The sequence below is a fragment of the Ptychodera flava genome, chromosome 12, assembly GCF_041260155.1.
Source record: "Ptychodera flava strain L36383 chromosome 12, AS_Pfla_20210202, whole genome shotgun sequence".
In the NCBI taxonomy this organism is placed as follows: domain Eukaryota; kingdom Metazoa; phylum Hemichordata; class Enteropneusta; family Ptychoderidae; genus Ptychodera; species Ptychodera flava.
In genome coordinates, this window is record NC_091939.1 from 3492566 (window position 1) to 3514702 (window position 22137).

At 37.9% G+C, this 22137-nt stretch overlaps 1 protein-coding gene across 1 annotated transcript; it reads left to right on the plus strand.

Annotated features, from left to right (window-relative positions):
- The first annotated feature begins 11515 nt into the window (after nucleotides 1-11515).
- LOC139144725 (uncharacterized) lies at nucleotides 11516-20381 on the plus strand. Its single transcript, XM_070715449.1, has 7 exons — nucleotides 11516-11806; nucleotides 12302-12494; nucleotides 13716-13775; nucleotides 15285-15699; nucleotides 16411-16700; nucleotides 17119-17200; nucleotides 18726-20381. Exons 1-7 carry the CDS (start codon nucleotides 11799-11801, stop codon nucleotides 18953-18955), a joined length of 1278 nt encoding a protein of 425 aa, XP_070571550.1. The 5' UTR covers nucleotides 11516-11798; the 3' UTR covers nucleotides 18956-20381.
- Nucleotides 20382-22137: the final 1756 nt, after the last annotated feature.

The following is a 22137-nucleotide window of genomic DNA, read 5'->3' on the forward strand; positions in this document are numbered from 1 at the left end:
TGTATTTTAGTGTTGCTTCCTCATATGAGCTTCTTTCTCTTCTCAGATTATATCCATGCATGTTTCTCAATGTTTAGTTCCTCCTTGTTCCTTACTACTGTTTTTGAAGTTTCTGTTGCAAAACAATTATCCTATGGTCCAATGGTTTTCTTTTGACTCCAATTATTTCAAGAGGGTTTGGAACGCTGCAAACATGTCGGTCTCTAGTAAAGTCGTGATCACAGAGGAGACACCCTAACAACATGGTATATGGTCCTTTGTCAAATAAGTTCATTCACCGCATACCTACGCCTTTGTGTTGAGCGTATAAACAGCTTTTACCAGTTGTCATGGATACATATGCTATTAATTTAAGTTGTTTATTTTGAATGATGTTTTATTTCTTGGCGACAAACAATCAAGTAAAATTCGCATCCATTGTGCGACTGATTATAATGGTATATTGTGTACAGGGATGTTCGAAACGAGATTTCAAAAGTGCATGCTTTGTGTTTACAGCACCTATAGCAACACAATTGGACAAAATCAGATCATGTTAAGCACTTGCAAAAACTTTTCTTTGGTGGCCGCTCCCGTCATCCCTGACTCAGAAGTGGCGGTGAAAACTTTGTTTATTTTTTTATTTTACTCAGATGTAACCTTCCGCTTTTGATTTCGAAAGTAGCCCCGGTATGGTTATAAAATACAGGTCAGTTACAGTTATTTCCAACAATCAAGTAACGAATGGCACAAAAAAATGATAAAAGAGTCTTCGCACTAGTATTTAAATTAATCACTACTCGACAGCTCTCGACGTCTAGATTAAGGTGGGCTGAGTGTATCAGCAGATCCAACGACAAGGAGTTTGAAAGAACGCTTGAGGTCTACTTTGCAACCATATCCATAGGTATCAGTAACTATGCAAAGAAAACATAAGTGCAAGGATATCGAAAAAAATGTTGCACCGGACATTTTTCTAAGGCTGTGGTCCCATCAAATCCTAAATAATTTTGCAGTAAGTACGGATAAAATTGACACCCTCTTCTTCAGGGAAACGCCTACTCAGAAGAGATCTAATGTACACCCCTTGTTAAGTGGGACGGACTATGCAGGTACAGTGATTCTATCGAGCACAGTGATGCGGTCTATTTGACGTACTGTGGCTTCAAACACCCAGCAAACTTTGGGGCAGGCTGAACAGATAGTTCTGTGACGAGGTAAGATGTCGTTTCTACGTCTAGCAACAAGACACACTTTTATTTTCTCTGTATATTAAGTTGGAAAGGTAGTGTCATGCTCGTAGTACCAGTCTGGATCGTAATGCTTTCAGTAAGTGAAACTAACACACCAAGATATAGATTGCAGCACAACCTTAAGATTTATTCAAGATGGCAACCGTATCATTCACCGTCTTAGGTCTGATCTGTCATTGTACATTCGCAACAACTAACCTTTTCTAAACTTACATATAACTACAAAATTTTAATCATCATACAATGATCATCACGTGGAAATTTTCCCGCCCGTCTTAAGATTTTCCCGCCAGTCTTGATTGTTTCTTAAGATTGAACAAGATCACACAATGGAATATCCCGTACTCGATTGTTCTCATTGAAATCTAAACCGATAATTAATTAAAAGTATCACACTATCTCCTATCTCCTTCTCGTACAATCCTGAATCAACCTTCACACGTCTTGGCCACTTGAAGGAAGCTTTGAGATAAAATTGCTACGAGGGAGGGCTTTACAGTAGTTTACTTTGAGTTGATTTGAAGAATGCGATCCAGATAAGAGGTGTTTTGGAGGTAAAAAACTTGTAATTTGAACAAATTACAAGTACTATGGGTCGGGCAATCGAATATTTTGAGTAATCGGTATCCTTCAAATTGTTCCAACCAATTTGAGCAAGGAAATGGAAGAGGACTTTTTGAAAGATTTTTTAACCTTTTAGTTGTTGTCTGGAATTTATCATATAGTTACAATCTCTGAGTGTTTTCACATTTGGTTAGAATGATGAAAGTCCTCGTTTGCTGTCCAAAACCAACATGATATGAAACAACACACAATAATTAAAGATGGCATCGATGTGTCTACACTTTGACTTGTGTTTTTACTATGCATTTAGTCTATGAAATTATTGAAGTGAAATTGTACACACCTCTTTCTCGATCTTTGCCTGGAAAGAACATTAACTGTAAGTTTGCTGAGTGTTTTGTTTATGTAGCATTATATTGCCTACATGCCATTTCTTGTCACATTTCAGCCTTTCTTTTAATATTGGTGTTTTCACTCTGTATCACTCACTGACACTGTAGATCCTACGATTACACTCCAGAAGAGAAACGAATGAATGCATTAGGGAATCTCAATAATTTGTCGTGTTGCACAATCAAGAATTGCCTCCATTGCATTTACTAGAGCTAATATTTCTCTCAAATATAGAAAAAACTGAAACAGCCCCTGAACCTTCATTTTCAGAATTAGACAGATTAAGGTATGAAGGTATAGGATAGTGTGGGATATACCATTAATCTTTGAGGGGGGTCAATGAGTGGATGCACATTTACTCTTCACCTTCATCCAAGATTTGTCTTTATATCTTTTCGAAGAAGGCAGCGTGTATGCACCATTTTCGGAAATTCCGTATGTTGTTTACTTTTCAGCACCGTGTATGATTTGCTTTTTACACAATTTCATCCTGAAATCAGACGGTATGGGGTCGGCAAGCAATATAAATGTATAGATGATTTCACTATCTAGGCTGCTACTCCCTTATTCCATTTATACGTGGTGAGAGATTAAAATATACTTGTCAAAGATTATTTGAAAAGTTGCTTGGTCAAGTGACTGAGGTGTGTTGTCGTTGTCTGCTTACAGCAAAAACTTAGTGCCAATCAGCGGTTAGCAAGAGGGCCATGTTATTGAATTCCATCTACGTAAACAAATGGTAAACAAATTTACAGGAAGGTTGAATAAAATTTGTTAGTCATGTCATTTTAGCGGCTTTCAGGAGCTGCTGTCTCATTTTCAACACGGTTGTGTTGAATTCACTTAACGTTTATTATTGTCACTCGTTGTCATAGCATTACCATCGGATTGCTGCCGATTGTTATAGAAGTTCGTAATGCATATTTTATCTTTCACACCTAGAGGAGGGAATTAGAAAGCAAAAAAATAATTATATGCAATTTGCTACCCTCGGATTCCAATGTTTGGGTTCTTTCCTACTTCCATGGAATGCCAACTTAACTATGCTCTCGTGGATACCATACGCCCAAGGTGAAAGTAAAATTATCCTTCTCAAATAAATTTTAAATAGAAATAACAATGAAATTCTCTTTACGAAAGGTTAAGTCTTGGAGTTTACATAATTGTCTCTTGATGAGTTGAAATTAATGCTATCACTGTACATGCGGAGAGGTTTCATGTTGAACAATAATAATGACCTGGGCACCAAAGGAGAGGTAAAGTTGTTCAATTGCCAAGGCAATCTTTTCCAATCTTTCAGTATTTGCTACTCCACATTCTTTGTCCTTTTTGTTTATTTGACTGATACCTATTGCGACATTGGTGACAAAAGATTTCTTTTTTCACGATGGTAACTCACAGAAGCGTACTTGTGTATCCGTGCTGTCTTGAAGGGTCACGGGAGTTGATTTGCAGCTATTTGACGACACCCTGATTGTTTGCAAAGAAAAAATCCAAATGCAGCCATTGTCGTGGGTCTGAAAAACAATTTTTCTGCTTTATTTTTCAGGAATGGAGTTTAACTATGGAAGATTATGTCTGATGGCTTTTCTGACAATGGTGGTGTCAGAAACGTCCGAATACTCGGTATCTTTAAGGCCCGTTATGAACCGTTGTCGCCGGTTAAACTGCTCACAGGTTGAGCTGTCGAAGAGGGCGCTCTGTCAAATATCATGTGGCTTTCCACGGACTGGAAAGAGGTTGATGACGCTGGTACATAACGTAAGATGTCGTGGCAACTGTACCTCCGATCCGCAAGGTTAGAACACTTTGCTCCCTTGTCAGAAAGTTTTTAACATCCCAAGTTTCTAATTTTACCCTTTCGTTTCTGTTACAAAATTAATATAACTTTGCATATTTTTACGGATATCAGAACATGGAAAATTCATTTGCAAACTTCAAGCTCTTCCAAACGACGCGGAGCCTGAAAGAGTCAGAAGAAATGATCTGGATCAAAAAGGTATCTCTTGCACCCTCTCAGTTAGTCCATGAGATGCATTTTGTGGTTTTGTTGAATACATGAAAGTGAGACTTTGTGTGTCTTGCATTAAGGAGTCAGATGCATGTTACATCATATACAATCACGGTACGCTTTGCTGTTAATAGTGGTAAAAATGTCCATCCTTTCGAGGATTTTGTGTGCCATAAAAATGTACAGTCGTTCACATGTTACTAACACGTTTATATATATATATATATATATATATATATATATATATATATATATATATATATATATATATATATATATATATATATATATATATATATATGAAAGAGACAGTGAGAAATTCGAAGATAGCAGGATGCATGAAACATATTATTACGAACATTTCCCGAGTGTTCCATGAGGACATTACCCTCCCTTCAATTCGCGTCAGGAGATACCCAACGTAAACGTTCGAGTGCATTTTTCGGTAATTTCGTAATAAAATCATTATTACATGTGTTTGTGACAGGGCATCAAGTTAGAAGAGTATTGACTGTTTTGGTGACCCTCTGAGAATATACATGCAATTATTATTTATTTATATATATATATATATATATATATATATATATATATATATATATTGTGCACTGTTTCAGATAACGTGGATACATCCTCTTCTTCATCGACTGTTGTGACAGTGTCAGTGACAATAAGCATCACAGGAGGAGCAGGAATCGGAATAGCGATAGCAATCTATTGTTATTGTTGCAGGGAAACAAATAGGGTTACACCTAATAACCACAATATGCAGCCTTATCAATCCTCATACCCGCCACCATCAAATCCACCCCCGTATTGAATAGAACTTTTCTGAATTTACTATTCTTGAGCCTGCGACCTTTTAAAATCAGTTTGATATTTGATGATGATGTTGTCATTTAGAAAGCCGTCATTTTTATGGCGGGGGGTCGGAGGAATGTGAGGGGGGGGTCACTCAAAAAGTTGAAAGCTAAGGGGGTTGCTCAAAATGTGGAAAGAAAGAAGGGGTACTCAATTTTTTGTGCACAATGAATTGAAACACCTCTCATCAGATTGCATCATTTCACACATCAGTTTCTCAAAATTTTCGATGCGAGAGGGGGGACACCCCCCTCTTGCGCTTCTCCCTTGGGGTACGTGTTCTAACAGTTTACTTAGTAAAATTACCAACTGAAAACACCTCTCATATTGCACCAGACTGCATCATTGCACACCTCAATTACTCAATTTTTTCACACAAAAGGGCACAACGTCCTCTGACACTTTTCCACTCAGTCTATCATGTATTCTCCCTCCTGTACTTTCAAATTCTGCCCTGTCAAATATCTTAGTGAAAACTCCGTCGTGAAACCCATCTAAATTAAACAACACTATATAGAATTCAGAGAAATAGACTCAGTCAAACTGCAACTATTGAAGTCATCAGGAAGAAGTAGGAGTACAGCAAAGTACTGACACAGTGTGGAGAAATGAAAGGCGTACTCGACCAATTTCTTCGATCTTTATTTATAAAACCGACGTTTCGACAATGCACAGATTGCCTTCCTCAGGGTAAAAACTAATAGATAAAAGCGGATAAAATAGAATGTGTCAAAGGAAGGTGGAACGACTACAGAAAAGTAAAATCATGACAAAACCTAACAAAAACTTCAAAGGGCGATTAAAAAATACAGTACTCAGAATAAAAACACTGGAATGATGTAAAATACAGGAATAAAAATGAGAATGTGAAAATCAACATAGGTAAAATGGAGAAGGGACTCTACTAACCTAGATCGTGTGAGGTCTGGATGGAAAATGAAATGTCATTGTCAGGGAAACCCTTAAGTATATGTTAAAGAGACGGATCAACAAGACCCCCTAACTGGAGAACAGACAAGCAGGGGGGAAGGGCTTAAAGAAAAGAAGAAGAGAAAACACCCTTCTTTTCGGTTGATTCCAATGGCTGACAGCGTTTCAAGTGTAGTAATGTATGAAAGTTCACGTTTTCTTCTAACCTGGGTGCTAACAGAATTCACTTTACAAATGCCACTTACTTGAAAATGAGTAAGGTTGTGACCGGGTTTGTTGAAGTGTTCGGAGATCGGAGTGGATTTATTACGAATAGTGTAAACATGCTCATAAATGCGTCTTTTAAAGTCTCTCTTCGTTTCACCAACATATTGTTGAAGACATTTTCTGCAGGTGATAACATATATTAGCCTGCGTGTATTACAGGTGATGTTACCGATAATATTGTGAACTTTGCCATTATTTGTGCTTGTAATTGTGTTGATTTCAGCGACAAATTTACATTGGTTGCATTCACCACAGCATTTTGTTGAACCAGGACTAACGTAGTTTGAGGGTCTTTTGAGTCTAGCCCGTACGAGAGATTTCCTGATATTAGGTGGTTGTTTATAAGCAGTGAATGGAACATCGGTTATGGCTTTGGCGATTTCTTTATCATGTGCAATTAATCCCCAGTGTTTGTTAAGAATGTTGGAGATTTTTAGTAGACTGGGATTGAAAGTGACAACAGTAGGTATTCTCTTCTGACGTTTATCGGCGTCGGTGGACATGGGCGTTATTAATTCTTTTCTGTCAATTGCTTTCACTACATTAATTTGTTTATCAATCTCATTAGCATTGTAACCACGGTTGACAAAATGTTCTTTCATTTGTTTAGTGGCATGGTCAAAGACCCTCAAACTCCGTTAATCCTGGCTCAACCATATGCTGTGGTGAATGCAACCAATGTAAATTTTGTCGTTGAATTTCTTTTGTTAGCTTCATCTTTTTCAACCGTCATGAGATAACTGATGATAATATAGCAGGGTACTTCAGGATTTGAAAGGTCTTTAAATTACTAATGCTGTATTTTTGTAGATTTTACAAATACATGTCTTGATATTTAACTTTTCTCAGTTTGGGGTCAGAGAAAATGTCTTTGTTAAAGAGGGGGCCGGGGTTACTCAAGTTCATCAGAGCTGGCAGGGGGTTACTCGAAATTTCAGATTTTCCGATGAAATTCCTCCGACCCCCAGGCCGTAAATAATGACGGCTCCCTTAGACGAGTTTTCTTAACCTTCATATTCTTTGTCTTTCTGCGAAAAACGTTCTCTGAAAGGTAAATGCCCTGCTGGTGAAAGTGTTTACCCTGACAGCACTGTTATACAGACAATATGACTGATATGAGAAGCAAATATGATCGTATCACAGCATATTACTATTTGTAACACTGCTTTGGTTGAATACCAGTACTATAAATCACTATTTTGTCCATTGAAGAAAGATCATACGTCCGAGAGACATACGCCGTTTGAGTGTTATGGTTAGTGTTTACTAGCTCTCCAAGCTCTTGTTTATTTAAATTATAACGCTCTGCATAGCATCGAGCACTGTAATTTCCCACGAGGACATCTGTATACTTCGATATAGAGTAACAAGATATTGTCTTTTCTATGTGTCTATATGAACTAAACGATAAAGAAAAAGTATCAACCAGTCTAACCCAGCTATTCATGTGATATTTTCTACACTTGTGTAGAGATATTTGGAAAGACTGAAAAAAGGTCAGAACAAGATCAAGTAAGTTAATGCATGGGTGTTTGTATCCATCAAGCCCAAAAGTAAGAAAATGATCAATTATCTTTAAAAACCACCACATTTGATTGATATTTGGCCTAATTATTGGAATTATTAAATTCTTTAAAAAAATGTCTGCCTAAATCTTGACGAGTTGAGTCACGTGACCAAATCTGATATTTTCCCGCCAAAATTTACGTCTTTATTAATTTTAATATTCCAACCGTAAACCGTTAAATTTTCTTGATTTTCTTTGCACTTTTGGAAACAACATCTATCATATTCTTTCAAAAATACATGGCACTCTTGAAACTCTATCTATACTTCTTTCTGATATTCAAAATATTCATGTAAAACGTCAAAAATATTGTATTTGTTGTTTTTTGTGAAGAAATAATATTCAAAATTCAATAATTTTGCATCTGCCACTAGTTCTAACACAAGTTCCCATCCCATTTTACATTAATTGGTCATAATATTTTAAATATTTTGATGTTTAGCGGTTGGAATATTCAGTTATTTGCAATATACAATTTTGGCGGGAAAATAACAGATTATGGTCACGTGACCTGACTTGGGTAATATATTATGATAAATTTCAGCTTAATCAAATGCGAAACATATTTTTGGCAATTTTCACAATTTTCTGACCAGGTCTGATTAAAAAGTATGTTCAAACTGATTTTACATGTATGTAAGCCTATGCCCATGCATTAACATACCTGAGAACACAGAACGAAACAACTGCATGCATGTACTGTTCCTTTTTAACATAAACAAAGCTTATGGTAGTTTTAGATGTGTGTTTTGCTGAATTCAAAAGGCCTGCTTTTGATTGACAAGCGTCGGTAAGGGCTACTATGGGACCTCGATCATAGCACAAAAATATCTTTGGAATCCCCCTTATTCTATTTATTTTTGTTTACATGATTTAGCAAGGACTTCTCAGAGAAGTTTTGGGGTTGTGCTGTTGTGAAAACATAAGATGAAGTTTAAAGTCCCACTTTTGTACATAAAACCATGGCCTTAAATCCACTGACGTGATTGAGTTCAGTTACGAGAGCAGAACGGTGCCTCCAGTAACTATGTACGGTTCTTAACAGACGCTTGGTTTTGGTGATTCCCGGGCAGACCTCAATAATAGAACTCCTGAATACAGCACATTCTGAACGTTAATTTTCACGTGTATTTGTTTAGGGGGTGGTAACTATTTTTATAACATGATACTAATGTCAAAAATAAATATAACAATAATCACTTCGATCATTGGAATGTCTGATGTTAGACAATGATCTCTAGTCTAATTAAAAATCACCTTGAACGTATAGGCGAAACTTTTGATATAGTGGTCTTATTATTGGCACCATCCCAGGGTTTGACAAGAGACGGTATCAACTTCGGTAGCCGACACGAACTACCCATACCCTAATTTTCCACACTTTCGTCAGTATCGCAACGTAGATTGAAGTTGCCAATTCTTTACTTTGTACCCTGTATGAGACCTTGTTTTATCTCCTCCATATTGAAGGGGAGTACGGTAATAGATACCACAACTATTTTAACGCTTGAAAAAAGGGATAGACTGTCGACAGTCCCTTGTGCCTTTTTTGTCTCTCATTGGTGTCTCTCGCATATACGACGGTGGGGGAATCGCAAGCGAAGCGCCGGAGGTACGAGCTGGGCAGACTGAAGGCATACATTGACAAAATGTCTTACGGCGCTGGAGGCTTGCGCCTTCGGCGCCTCGCTTGTTATTCCCCCAACCGTCGTATGTGCGAGAAACTACACCAGTGAGAAACAGAAAATGCGCGAGGGACTGTGGACAGTCTAAAAAGGGACAGAACAAATGTATGGGTGCCTCACCCTGTAATTGGCTGTTCTACCGTTGGGTAACGGATATAAATAAACAAAATTAAAATAAAGTATACCTATTTACTTATAAAAGCAATATCTATCAATCCGGGACGTGGCAACAGATTGCGTTCACGTCTGCTTCTCATGACAATTGTCATTCCCAAAAACCCATCTATCTGTTCGTCAAGCAATTCATTAGTTTCGACAGTTAATGCAAGCGACGGTTTTAGCTTTCTTTATGGGCCTAAATTGAAAACAAAAGGAAACAACGGATAACAAAACGAGCGATGGTGTCGTTGCGAATTAACTGTATAGAACTCTATACACCTTTTTCCTTTAGAAACCATTGGAATGAATAAATAGTGAATTACGAATCAATAGGAAATGTGTGATTTAACTCAAGCTTATTGTGACCACTCAATTTTAGTATAGGTAGTCATGGTATTTGCTACTATTAGCTTGCCAACATTAGACAATGAAATGAACAGACAGTAATAACTCACATCACGACAATATGAGTGATTTTTTATTTCCTGAGCAAGTGTGTTCTGCAATAGCTAGCGGAGGTGACTGATAAAATGTAAATAACGTGGAAATTATGCACGGCAACATAATGAAGAGCGTCTGGAGAAAACAACGCCACTCGATAAACAGTAATTTATTTAACAAAATACGAGAATCAGGTTTATCAACGAAGGGTTGTAGTAACACAATAGTGGAAATGAAAACCGGGACACACAACTGCTGTACTTAATCATGTACAAAAAGACTTTGAAATTAACCATGGCAACGACTTGGAGACAAAAGTAAACAATTATACAGGGGGGGGAGGATAGGTTTTGTAACCATAATCGATATGACAAAGTAAACACAGACTGACACACACACATCGATTGTTCTGAAGTTCAGTGTCCGGGTAGAAAACCCGTTTTGTTGAATAACAGCAGTTTGCTACTTCTCTCCCAACTTCGAGATTTCGTTCCACCATAACGATGCCCAAATAAGGAAAATAAAAGCATAGAAATTAGCGCCTAGGTTGCCGTTAAATTATCTCCATAAGATTTATTGATCAGTACTTTAAGAAAGACAAAGATTAATTTCATTTTAAGAGAAAAATATTGTCGTTATACTGTAACGTTCTCACTCGTGATGCACTTTGCATTCAACGATGACGAAGCTGAGACATGAAATATGGCAATACTGGTGACGTATACTCGGACTAATGAGGTACCAATGGTAACAAGACCAGGCTATCACACACATGAACTTCGGAGAAGTAGGATAAGTGAGAAAAGCTCGGAAATGCTCAATTAACGAGGCAATTGACTACGCGATTTGAGTATACATACCAGCAATCTAATTATACTATGGCAATATTCGCATAAAATGTTTTATATATATGTAATAACAAGAGTCGGCGTGTTTGTGCGCATCCCTGGACCCTGTTTAGCATTTTAATTAACCAGAAACCTTCAAAAGAACCCCTCTGCGGCCGGTACCGGTTCAAGCCCGACTATATACGAGTAGAATAAATCTAAAAAGGGTAACTTCGCATAATTTAAGACATGCACCATATCTCTTCGGTGTATATGTAATTAAATTATTGCAATGTGAAGAAATCAATAGTCGAGCAGTACATGTGGTTTTGACAAGAACGTTCCACACTCACTGCTAATTTTCAGATATCTACCATAAGAAAGGTCACACCTCGTGACACTGTAGCAATAGAATAACCTTGGCTGATATTATCCTTTGTGAAATATCATCAGAGTGAAAAGGTCTGACAAGCAAAAGGAATTGTCAAAATTTATTGTGTTGTTGTTATCGTGACCCTGAAACCAACAATAATAGTGGGGTTGGACTCAAAGCCTTTGCTGACAACACCAGGTAAGACGTTTTTTCTGTTCAATCGAACGCCAATGACGTATAGAGAGTGCATATCTCTATTATGAGATGACCTATGGAAAGTGGTTGTTTAGGTGTATCCATGTTTGCGCATACAAACGGAGAGAGTCGGCGACAGCACAGCCTCAGAGTCGACACAATAGCACATCCGGGTATCCAGCATTGTCCATTGTTGTCTGTCCGGATCGATAATAAAACGCTGCGGCGCTGCGTTTTGTCCAATGACTTGCGAAACTGGACACAGTGTGAATTAGTCGCCCAGGGTCGCCAGCATGAGAAGGTATGTAACACAGGGATTTCGCCTCGTATATGAAATGAAAAACAATTTCATAGGCAAATGTAAGAAAATTGTTATGTCATTTCAAGCATCGTTTTTTATTGTAGTGTGCAATGTTTAAATCAGGGACTATTTTGCTCTGTCAATATTCGTCTTCTCGTCTCGTTAGTTAGGTTAAACAAGTGTTAAGAAAGCAGTAGTGGATACAACGTAAGCTCGACTCTTTCCAAGATGGCGTACTGTTGTTTGACTTACTGCGACATACGAGCTATATGTCAAATTTACGTCGGATGATAAAGCCAACAAAAGTGGTTAAACGGGTAGCAATATAAAGTAGCCTAAAGCAACATATATTCCATTACTGCTTAGGCTTCCAGTTTCATGGTAATTACGATCGGAAATTTACGTTCGTAATCACAAGCTATCTATCACTGTCACAACCGTTCCGAAGCGCTGTTCCATCTTTTAAAGACTTGTTTTCTCTTTCTTCGTCTAAAGCTGCACCAACCATCCTTGTAAGGGAAGACCAGGCCCCCACGCTGACAAAATGGCGGGCAGTGGTTGTAGCAAGGGTCTTGGCAAGGCTCTAATTTTACTCGGATCACTCAGTATGATACTTGGAATAGCTTCTATCCCAGTCTGCATGTCCGAAATAAAATACCTTGGAGCTCCAATATGGTCTGGATTTTTCGTAAGTATACGTAGTTTTTAAGTTTTACTGATTTTACCGTGATATTTTTTACATTTGATTACAAAGTAGATCAGCCCTATAGATGTAAACAATATCGGCTCCTCTTCATTCAGCTGTAATCTTTTTTATGCAGATCACATAAAACTTCAATTTCCATCGTCATTGTAGAGTTTTCCTCACCATCCCGTCGTTTCTCTGTACCTTTTCAAAATGACGTTTTCATCTCACACTTTCTTTTAACAAAAAATATCTAGGAAAGAGGAAATTAATGACACCGTACGTCATCAAAGTCGCGAACGCAGAAATCTTTAGTGCGCTTGGGATATACTTGAGATCGGTAACCACGGCAACGAATGTGTGTAACATTTTGAACCTTGTAATTTGTCGTTACTGGCATGTTCATGACACGTGGTTATGCTTGGGCATGTATTTTGTTTGAGTACCTAACCTGAGTGTCGAAAGGAATTTTAATTGAATTGAAATGAGGTGTGTAGTGTGACTGACGTGATTGCCAGTGGAGACGATAGAAGTTCGTATACATTGCAAATATATCACCCATCATATCAATTTTTCACGAATGCTGTCTGTTTTAAGCAGAGCTGGATGGCGAAATCAACATTCTCAAGTTTACATACAGCGACAATGTACCCAATGCTGGCTCAAAGCAAGCATTCGTCAATCCATATAAATTGGTTTTCATGCAGTCTATTTTGAACATGTTTAACAATATATATATATATGACAACAGAATGACACGACGTCAGAATTTCATACTTCATATACTTCATCTAATATTTAGCTTTTTTCAAGCAAACATCATATTTAATACATAAATTGAATATTTCCCTGACCGGTTATCTTACTATTTGTGCAGATCTGCATGCGCTTTTTGAGTAATTACTTTTCAACGTGTGAGTTGATCTCCGTTTAGCAGTACAATTTTCTTCTACGACCGATGAATTGTCATTTTGACATGACCTTTGATATGAATTAGATAGTTTGACTATGTATGTTGACTATACCGTGTATTCGTAAAAGAATCGAACGTTTCGAAGCATCATTAAAAGGCAAACCAAGGCAAGCTAGAAGACTGCCTGGTTGTTCGAGAAGAAAAGAAACATCGAGTCTCTAGTTCTGATCGAACAAAAGCACGACAAGGTCTCTCTTCTTGCTCACAGCGTCTGAATAAGTACAATGTATATCCTATATTTTACTTTACAGATCATTGTGACCGGATTCGTCGGCGTGATGTCGACATGTCGCAAAAGAACCAATGCTTGGGTAAGAAATTTAGATTTGCTGCAATATTCCTCCTTCGATATTGAAACTCCAAAACTGAACCTCAGACTCATTACTCACTTGATGTATATCAACTCTAAAAGCAGAGTCACGTCGCACTGAATGAGAAAGGTGAGGTTCAAATAAGCCATTTGCAATGTGTAATTGAAGCGCTGTGTGCCTGGGAGGCATTTCATAAAACGGTCACGTGACGTCATTCGCCCTATACAGTGACTTGCGTTCTCTCAATAGCTAAGGCGGCGTGAGAATAACACTCAACTTAGTAAAAGAGAGTTGATAAGAGAGCTCGAGAGAGAGTGTGTCACAAATTATACTGGCGCTTGGTCGTGTCTGCAGTTACGGCTAATCACATCAAGCTGGAATGAAGATAAGCTACAGCAAAATAGAACCGCCCCAGGGTACGGGGAAGCTGCTTTATCGAACAATAGTTGATTGAAAAAGGGGGAGGTGGAGTGGGGTGCGGTTACTGTACGTATATTTACCTGCATAAATATGGGACGCTGTTGATGAAACCGAAAATCTTCTCCCATTTCCCTATAACTGCGTGTCGGCAGTGTAGAATGACAATTGATCAAGAAACACCGCTTTAATTGTCAAAATTAGGTAACAATGAAATCTATAGTCTAGTTCTTAAGTCTCTTTAGATGCTTAACTTCAAGTTTTCAGGTAGATCAATAAATTTTCGTGGAGTATAAACGTCACGAAATCGATAGCCTAAAACCTTTGACATCAACAACTTTAAGATCGTTGCGTACTGAAGCTGTCACGTACAGCCCTACAAAGAGATCTAAAAGTCATGTTTTTGACAACTTTACTTTTCTCCGTCCGCTACTAATTTACAGACAAATATCCCCAATGAAGAATGGAGCTATGGATTCGTTCATAAAATGGAGTTCATAATGATATAAAGATGATAATAAAAATCACACATATTAAAGTAAACATAAATATCGAAGGGACAGGAAATGAGTGATTGAATAAGAGAATTGAACAGATAGACGAACAGATAAATCAACTGTCAGAAAGACGGACATACAGGCGAACGGATAGACAGGTAGACAGACAAACAGTCAGACGGACGAGCAGAGAGATAGATAGATAGATAGATAGATAGATAGATAGATAGATAGATAGATAGATAGATACATACATACATACATAGATACATAGATAGATACATAGATAGATACATAGATACATAGATAGATAGATAGATAGATAGATAGATAGATAGATAGATAGATACATAGAAACATAGATAGATACATAGATAGATACATAGATAGATACATAGATACATAGATATATAGGTCAGTAGGTAGGTAGGTAGGTAGGTAGATAGATAGGTATACTGGTAGGTAAGCTTATAGACAGTCAAAGACGAACGCTAGATTACAGGGCATAAAACATACAATTAGCAAGACTAATACAGATACAGGACATGGAAATAGTGGACTCGGATAAATGCTCTAAACATTTCTTCATCCACAGTTGACTTCCTTCCTTGTGCTCAGCGTGATCGCAGTGATAGTGGTGTTCACAGCCTGGGTGTGGACAGCTACTGCTATCAGAATGGACATGAAGTTATACTATGACGACGACTATGAGTCATACTCTGATGAAGACTACTTTTCAGACTCTGGCGACATTGAAGACGATCTCCGGGGATGGCTTCACGATCTCGAAGACGAAGAATTCCCCCACAATTTTGATGACATGAAAGATATGATTCCCGACAGCTTGGAAGAAGTGTTGGAAGAATTCGAGGAGTTGAAAGATATGGAAGACGGTGAATGGGAAGAATGGATCGACGACTTCATGAATGAAGGAAGTAAAGAAGAAGAATATGAAGGGGAGTGGGAAGGCGAAGAAGATGGCGACGAAGCTGAAACACGTGCACGTTCAGGTATTTATCTATTTATTTGTTAAGTATGTAAGTAAGTAAGAAATGAGTGATTGATAACTAACTATAGGTGAGTACCAGTTACTTCCACTTTATTAGTCAGTCATCTAGATAAATTGTGGCTCCGACAGTCGACAGTCTTCCGCCTTTTTTACCTGAAATACCTACGTAAGAACCATAGCAAGTGCCGTGGAGAACACTTTTTCCAGCAATCGAGAGTCAAAGGCTCGAGAACAAGTGCTGAAGGCACGAAGTGCAAGCGACCAACCACCAAAGGCCACAACGCCAAAAGTGCATGGTTGTCGATAATGTGGTTAGGTTGGTCATTGGTTGAGTTAGTAAATTTATTTATTGTTTTTTTTTTTTTGTTCATTTAAATTTTATCTACCTCGTTATTCTTCTGGTTTTATTTTGTTCCTGCTCGGGCCGGGGCGTTTCCAATTCCATGTCTCTGTTTGAGTTTAGGGCTTGTAACTTATAAAGATCTTGACCGATGCAAATGATCGACTGAAAGATTCTTAAGTCAGTAAAAGGAACTTGTTATATTCACATTTGGTTCAAGTCTTAAAGTCTATGTTGATATTACAGACATCGGAGATTTGACAGGGAGATCAGAAAAGAGAAACCAGACCTGCTAAGCCAATCATCATTGTGTTCGTGATAAGCGAATCATTACTTCATTTTCTCAAGATTTATTATCTTTCTTCTCATCAGGACATGGACGTCATCGACCCAGACCAGGTGGTCACCACGAGACAGATTCCAAAGAACGTAGCCACGAGAATAGCGAAGACTGGCACGAGGGAGAAGACTGGTTTGGTTGGCACGGCAGCGACGGAGACAGCTATGAAGAAAAGAAGGAAGAAGATGAGCTGAAGAGTAGCTTCCGAACAAGCATCGCTATGTTCTCTGTGACAATGATATTGGCCTTCGTTGAAGTGATCTTGGTATTCGCGGCTGCGGTGTCGGCTTGCTGCGGCCTCTGTAAGACACCATCTCATGTGGTGAGTTTGTTAGTCTTGTCTTTACGGATAACGGAGTAGACAGAATGAGTTGAGAATGGATAGTACTGGAAAATCTTATTTTCCAAGTTTTCGTCTTTTTTTGTATTTGTAAACTATGACCTCAGCAGTTGTTTTGTTTGTACACGGTCCGTTTGTATAAAAAGAGGGAAATTTCAGGTTGTACCATATGTTACCACAGAGGGACCGTGGTTACCATTACAATAAGAACTGTTCATTTTCAAAGAAAGTTTATTACATGTCATTGACACAAGGGGCTTGATATTCATTTCGGGGTGGAGAATTGCGAAAAGGGGAGAGAAGGGGGTGGAAGACGGAAAGGAGATAGCTTCAGTGTATTTTCGGCGATGATGTCACGTATACGTCAATTCAGAACCACTATGTTTGCTTCTTGGCACAGGCCCCTCAACAGGTGGTTGTCCTACAACCCGGGCAGAAGATCATGCCGGGAGCCGACGGTCAGTTCGTGCTGATCAACGCAGGTGAGTGATCAACTCCGCAATGTGTATTTTTAGAACACTGGCTGAGTGCCAGACGTAATTCAATCTAGTCTGAGTTCTGATAGGTTTGACCTAGATGGTGTTGAATACCTTCTGCAGTTCAGTTTACATTGTCGAAAACAAGGTCTGGACATATTATCCTTTACATTTTGACCTTTACCGTTCTCGGATTCCGTGTTTAGGGTTTGCAGGAAGATGTTTTCCCCGAAAATTACGATAACATACCGAGGGTACAATTACGACAAAGGGGCCTTGCTCGTTGCCTTCCGTTTCCATGGAGATAAATCCTACAAGGCCAGGTGCGCATGCTCGTGTATGTGTACGGGCAATCTGGCACTGAATAGGTCTTAACGAAATTACAGTCGGAATTCAAAAGATGAAGACGTCCTTAGTGCATTATCTCTAATTGATTGCATGAATCATTTAGCTCGTTCATAAGCAAGTTGTTAAAAACTGTCGTACAAATTATAGTTTTCCTTCAAGAACGGGTGAATAATCCTATGCGTTAATTTATAATATTCTCAATTTAATTTCAGTTTGTCTAACTTGAAAGCTCACTTTAGGTAGTTACTCAGAACCAGCAGCCTGTTAAATCAATCGACAAACTCACGGAATCATACTTGTTACCTTTTGGGATTACTTAGATATGTTTTAAAAAATCTTCGTTGTTGATGATATCAACAACATTGACTCGGAAGCTCCAACTACAACATCGGTAAAACTATCTAAAATAATTATTGAAAATGGTACACCTGCCTGAAAATAGGATAATTTTATACCTTCTTTTTCCATGTAGCAAATATAGCCTGATATTGTTCATTATATTACCATACCCTGCCAGTCGCATTTTGATTGATCGAGCTGAACCACGTGACTGACCACAAATACACGATAATGGTTTGTTTACATGTCCGTGAATATGAATAATAAGATTAACAACTCAAAGTATCGTAACTTTACACCTCAAACGTAAATCATAATCAATCACAAAATAAAATGGAGCACTTGTAGGTCAAGTTAAGATACTTTTTTTCTGAAAATATCTCCGGATTTGCCAATTTTTTACAGCGCGCTCAGTTTCTGGGGCCCAGTTGTCGTTCGCTCCTGAAATTTTCGGAAATTTTGACGGTTTTGTTGGGTTCGCTCATAATATAATGGAAATAACAGACTCCGCTCTGACCATTAACGTTTATTTGTGGGCGCGGGCTCGAGGAAAGCCAAATTAACGGGCTCAGCAAGCCTCGCCCCTTAATTGTTGGCTTTCCTCTCGCCCTTGCCCACAAATAAACGTTAATGATCAGCGCGTCGTCCGTTATTTCTATAATGCAATTCTTGTAAAACTGAGGTCAATTTTCATACTACGTCGTTATGTAACGGAAAATTTCCAATTCTGAATTTTTAATGATCTGCCTAAGAATAATAACTGTTAGTGTTGAAAAGTTTTTCATTTGGTCGATGCAAAAAACCCACAAACATTGTAATGTTTTTTCAATAATTTCGCCTCCAGGTCAGGAAGTCGGCACTTACCATAGTACCAACCCAGCTATGCTATCTACTGACTTCACCCCGTCAACCAATCCGGCGTTAACAGTGAAGCCCAGTGGACTACCCCATGGGCGACTTCCACCTTTGGCCACAGCCCCTACCTACGAAGAGGCTGTAGCACTACCTCCAAAGGAGGGCTTGGCACCTGGGTACTACGAAGCCGAAGAGCTTCCCACTAAAATCAGTCTGTAACTTGGCTAGCCTGTCCTAGACACCTGGGTTAGCAGCCACAGTTGTTTGCCGTGAGAAGCACAGTGAATTTAAGTGAACATTTCAGTGGAAAATGTGTTTCTATGGTAGAATTGTAGATGAAGGAATGTACGTTCCGGTTGTGTGAATTGATATTTTTATATAGGCATTATATATTACACGCGATTACATTTTCATTTTGTAAATCTATGTGATCAGTGTCTAATTCGTCTGTTGTTTTATCCTTATCGACATTAATCAGACGCTATCCTCTTTTCTAATCCGATCTTATCAGATGGTTTTTTCCCTCATAACGACCATTTTCAGTGTCAATCTACAGACCATGTAAAGAATAAACCAAAGAAATTGGAATTTGGATTGAGGCACAGGTCTCGATTTCAATTTGACGATCATACAAATTTCAAGACACTTTAAAAGATTATTTACAGTTCGACGACAATTTTAACGTTCGGCACACCTCTGTGATAAACTAAATACGGCTACTAAAGTATTACACTAAAAACAGATTCAAAATATGTATCTCTAAAGTAATGCAGTTTCTTTCAGCGAAGTATTTCGAAAGAGTATTATTGTTTTACAGTTTAGTAAAGAATCATTACCGCTCATGAAAAATAATGAGCATACAGTTATGACTTTCTGTATATTTTTGTTTCTCAGTGGACATTTACAAATGATGTGATGGGTTTGGTAATATCACAGTGTTTAAAACGATTCCTTATTAGATGCATTATAATATATTACAAATTCCGGGCGACCGAAGTGAAATTGCCGATTCCTCTAAAATGCCTATTTCCAGCTGTAATTCTGCTGTTTTATTATTTCCTATGAATAAATTACATTTTGGCATGGTTTACTTGAGATTTACGGATTCCAATAAAATATGTGTGTGATTTAATCCAGCAATAGACATGATAGAAGTTACATGTAGCAATCCTACATCGAATTACGCACACCAATTATAGGTCGATCACGTGACAACACATGTGACAGTCAGTCAGCATTACGCAAAAGAGCAGCTTGTATGCTTTACTTGAAATTGTCAAGTCAAGATAGAATGATTACTTATTGTCAGATGCGATGACTTTATAAGACTTTCTTCGAATCGGATCACACGTAGCGAATGCAATGTCAAATCTGTGAAATCAAGGGTTTGTATGCCGTATAATTCACATATGGAGTCGATCTTGCATGACGGGTAATAATTCTCCGAGAACAAGTCAGGTGACACAGTTTTACGTTCAGTCGACAAACTTTTATGGTAAAAATGGACTTCGACTTCTTTCAAAAGATGTGTTTTGTCAGCAGACGAAACTGACTTCAATTCCCTGAGCAGAACCTTGATTTTCATTCGATCTTCCTGTATTCCTGAACATTTATTTGTCAATAAAAGTTCTGTTGTTCTCTCAAAGTGTTGTTTTCAAGTCTTTGAATGGAGAATTTTGAATTCAAAAACAATAGACATGTTTCAATTTCAGTATAGTTAGGCTACTTAAAGAAATCCGTAATTTTTCAGTTGTCTGTTTTCCTGAAGAATAACTGGCTAAATTCAATCCACGATATTTTATTTACTCCCTTGCATTGTCTATTAAACGTTGAAATAATCGTATCAGCAATACAGGCTTTCTGATAGCATTACTTGCTGGCGGCCAATTTAAAGAAAGGATAGAATTTTCAGTCTTGGAAATAGTCAATAGGAAATGGGAAAGACCGCGAAATCCCCGTGACAAGATTAGTTTCTCTGAATTGCTGCTTTTGTGAGAGATATTCATATTCACCTGAAGGAAAGTGAAGAATTTAGGAAAATCGATGCAAGATAAAACGTTTTCAGAAAAACACAAAACAAAATACGTCAAATCGTTAATGGAGAAATGTGTGCTGTCATCCTGGCAACTCTTTTATCGAATTCAAAGGTGCATCGCCAGAGGGTGTAAACTGCAATCAATAGTCAAGACGTTCAATTTAAAAAAATTATACCCGCATCGCTAATGCTACAGAGCGATTTGTGTGAACCTGGACGAAAGTGAGCATACAAAGAACTAGTTAGTGATTTAGAAAAGATGTATACCACAATTATATGTAAAAATCTAGTCACACAAAACAATTTTTGAAAAAGGAGAGTCAAAGGAATCCATGATGTAGCTCGTTTGAATAATGTTGTGTCTTCATCTTCTGCTGATTCTGTCCCCATCTCCCAACAAATCCGAACGGTTCACACGAGGCCAAATCTTTGCAGCGCCACCACAGGTAAAACAGAACGATGACTTCCTTTATCAGGTTGTTCATTCAGACATGGATGTAATTTTTTACATCCATGTTCAGACATAGACTCTCGTTTTTCTAGGATCTATCATGGTTCAGAGCCGTCCCGAGGTAATTAATTTACTTGTTTTCTGTTTTCTATTCCTTCAATTGTATCGTGGACAGTCCTGTGATCAATTTTTGTGGACAAAGTCGGTTGGGAGAGTTTTAAATAATAATAATAATAATACTTTATTGCTCACAACACTCAAGGAGTGCGGTAAGGCAAAAATTACAAAACTCAGCAAACACTGGATGAAGCTGCTACTGGGGGGGAACTAAAGTACAAGAAATAAATTTGGCAAGAGGTAGTTTATCTTTGTGAGTAAAGATATACATGAACTTTTCTCTGTCATTCAAATCAAGAAAGCCTGGATTATACAAACTTGTGGATGAAAATAGACCATCTCGATACGTTCTGTATTTTGGACATTCTATAACAAAGTGAAATTCATCCTCAACTAAAGACTTACAAAACTTGCAGAATCTTTCATTTGCAGGAACTTTTGGAGTTGACCTTCTACCCAGTTCTATTGTAGGTTGTGATCCGAAATTCTTAGTTTTGTCAGCCACCTCCTATAGGTAAAAGATCTTATATCTAGCAAGTAACTTTCAAATTCAAATTTTGTCTTAAAAGTCTGTAAGTTCGGAGCTTATTCCTCTGCATTCCACACTTCCTTTTATCATTATGAATGTTTTTCAGCCATGTTTGTTCATAAGTTTCACATAAACTATCATATACATTATTAACTGTGGAATTAACATTGCAAACACAAGACCATATATCGCTCCCACTGTGAGAGTTCAATATGCTTTGTATATAATTATACCAATCTGAATTCAACCTGGATGTATAAGCAGATCTC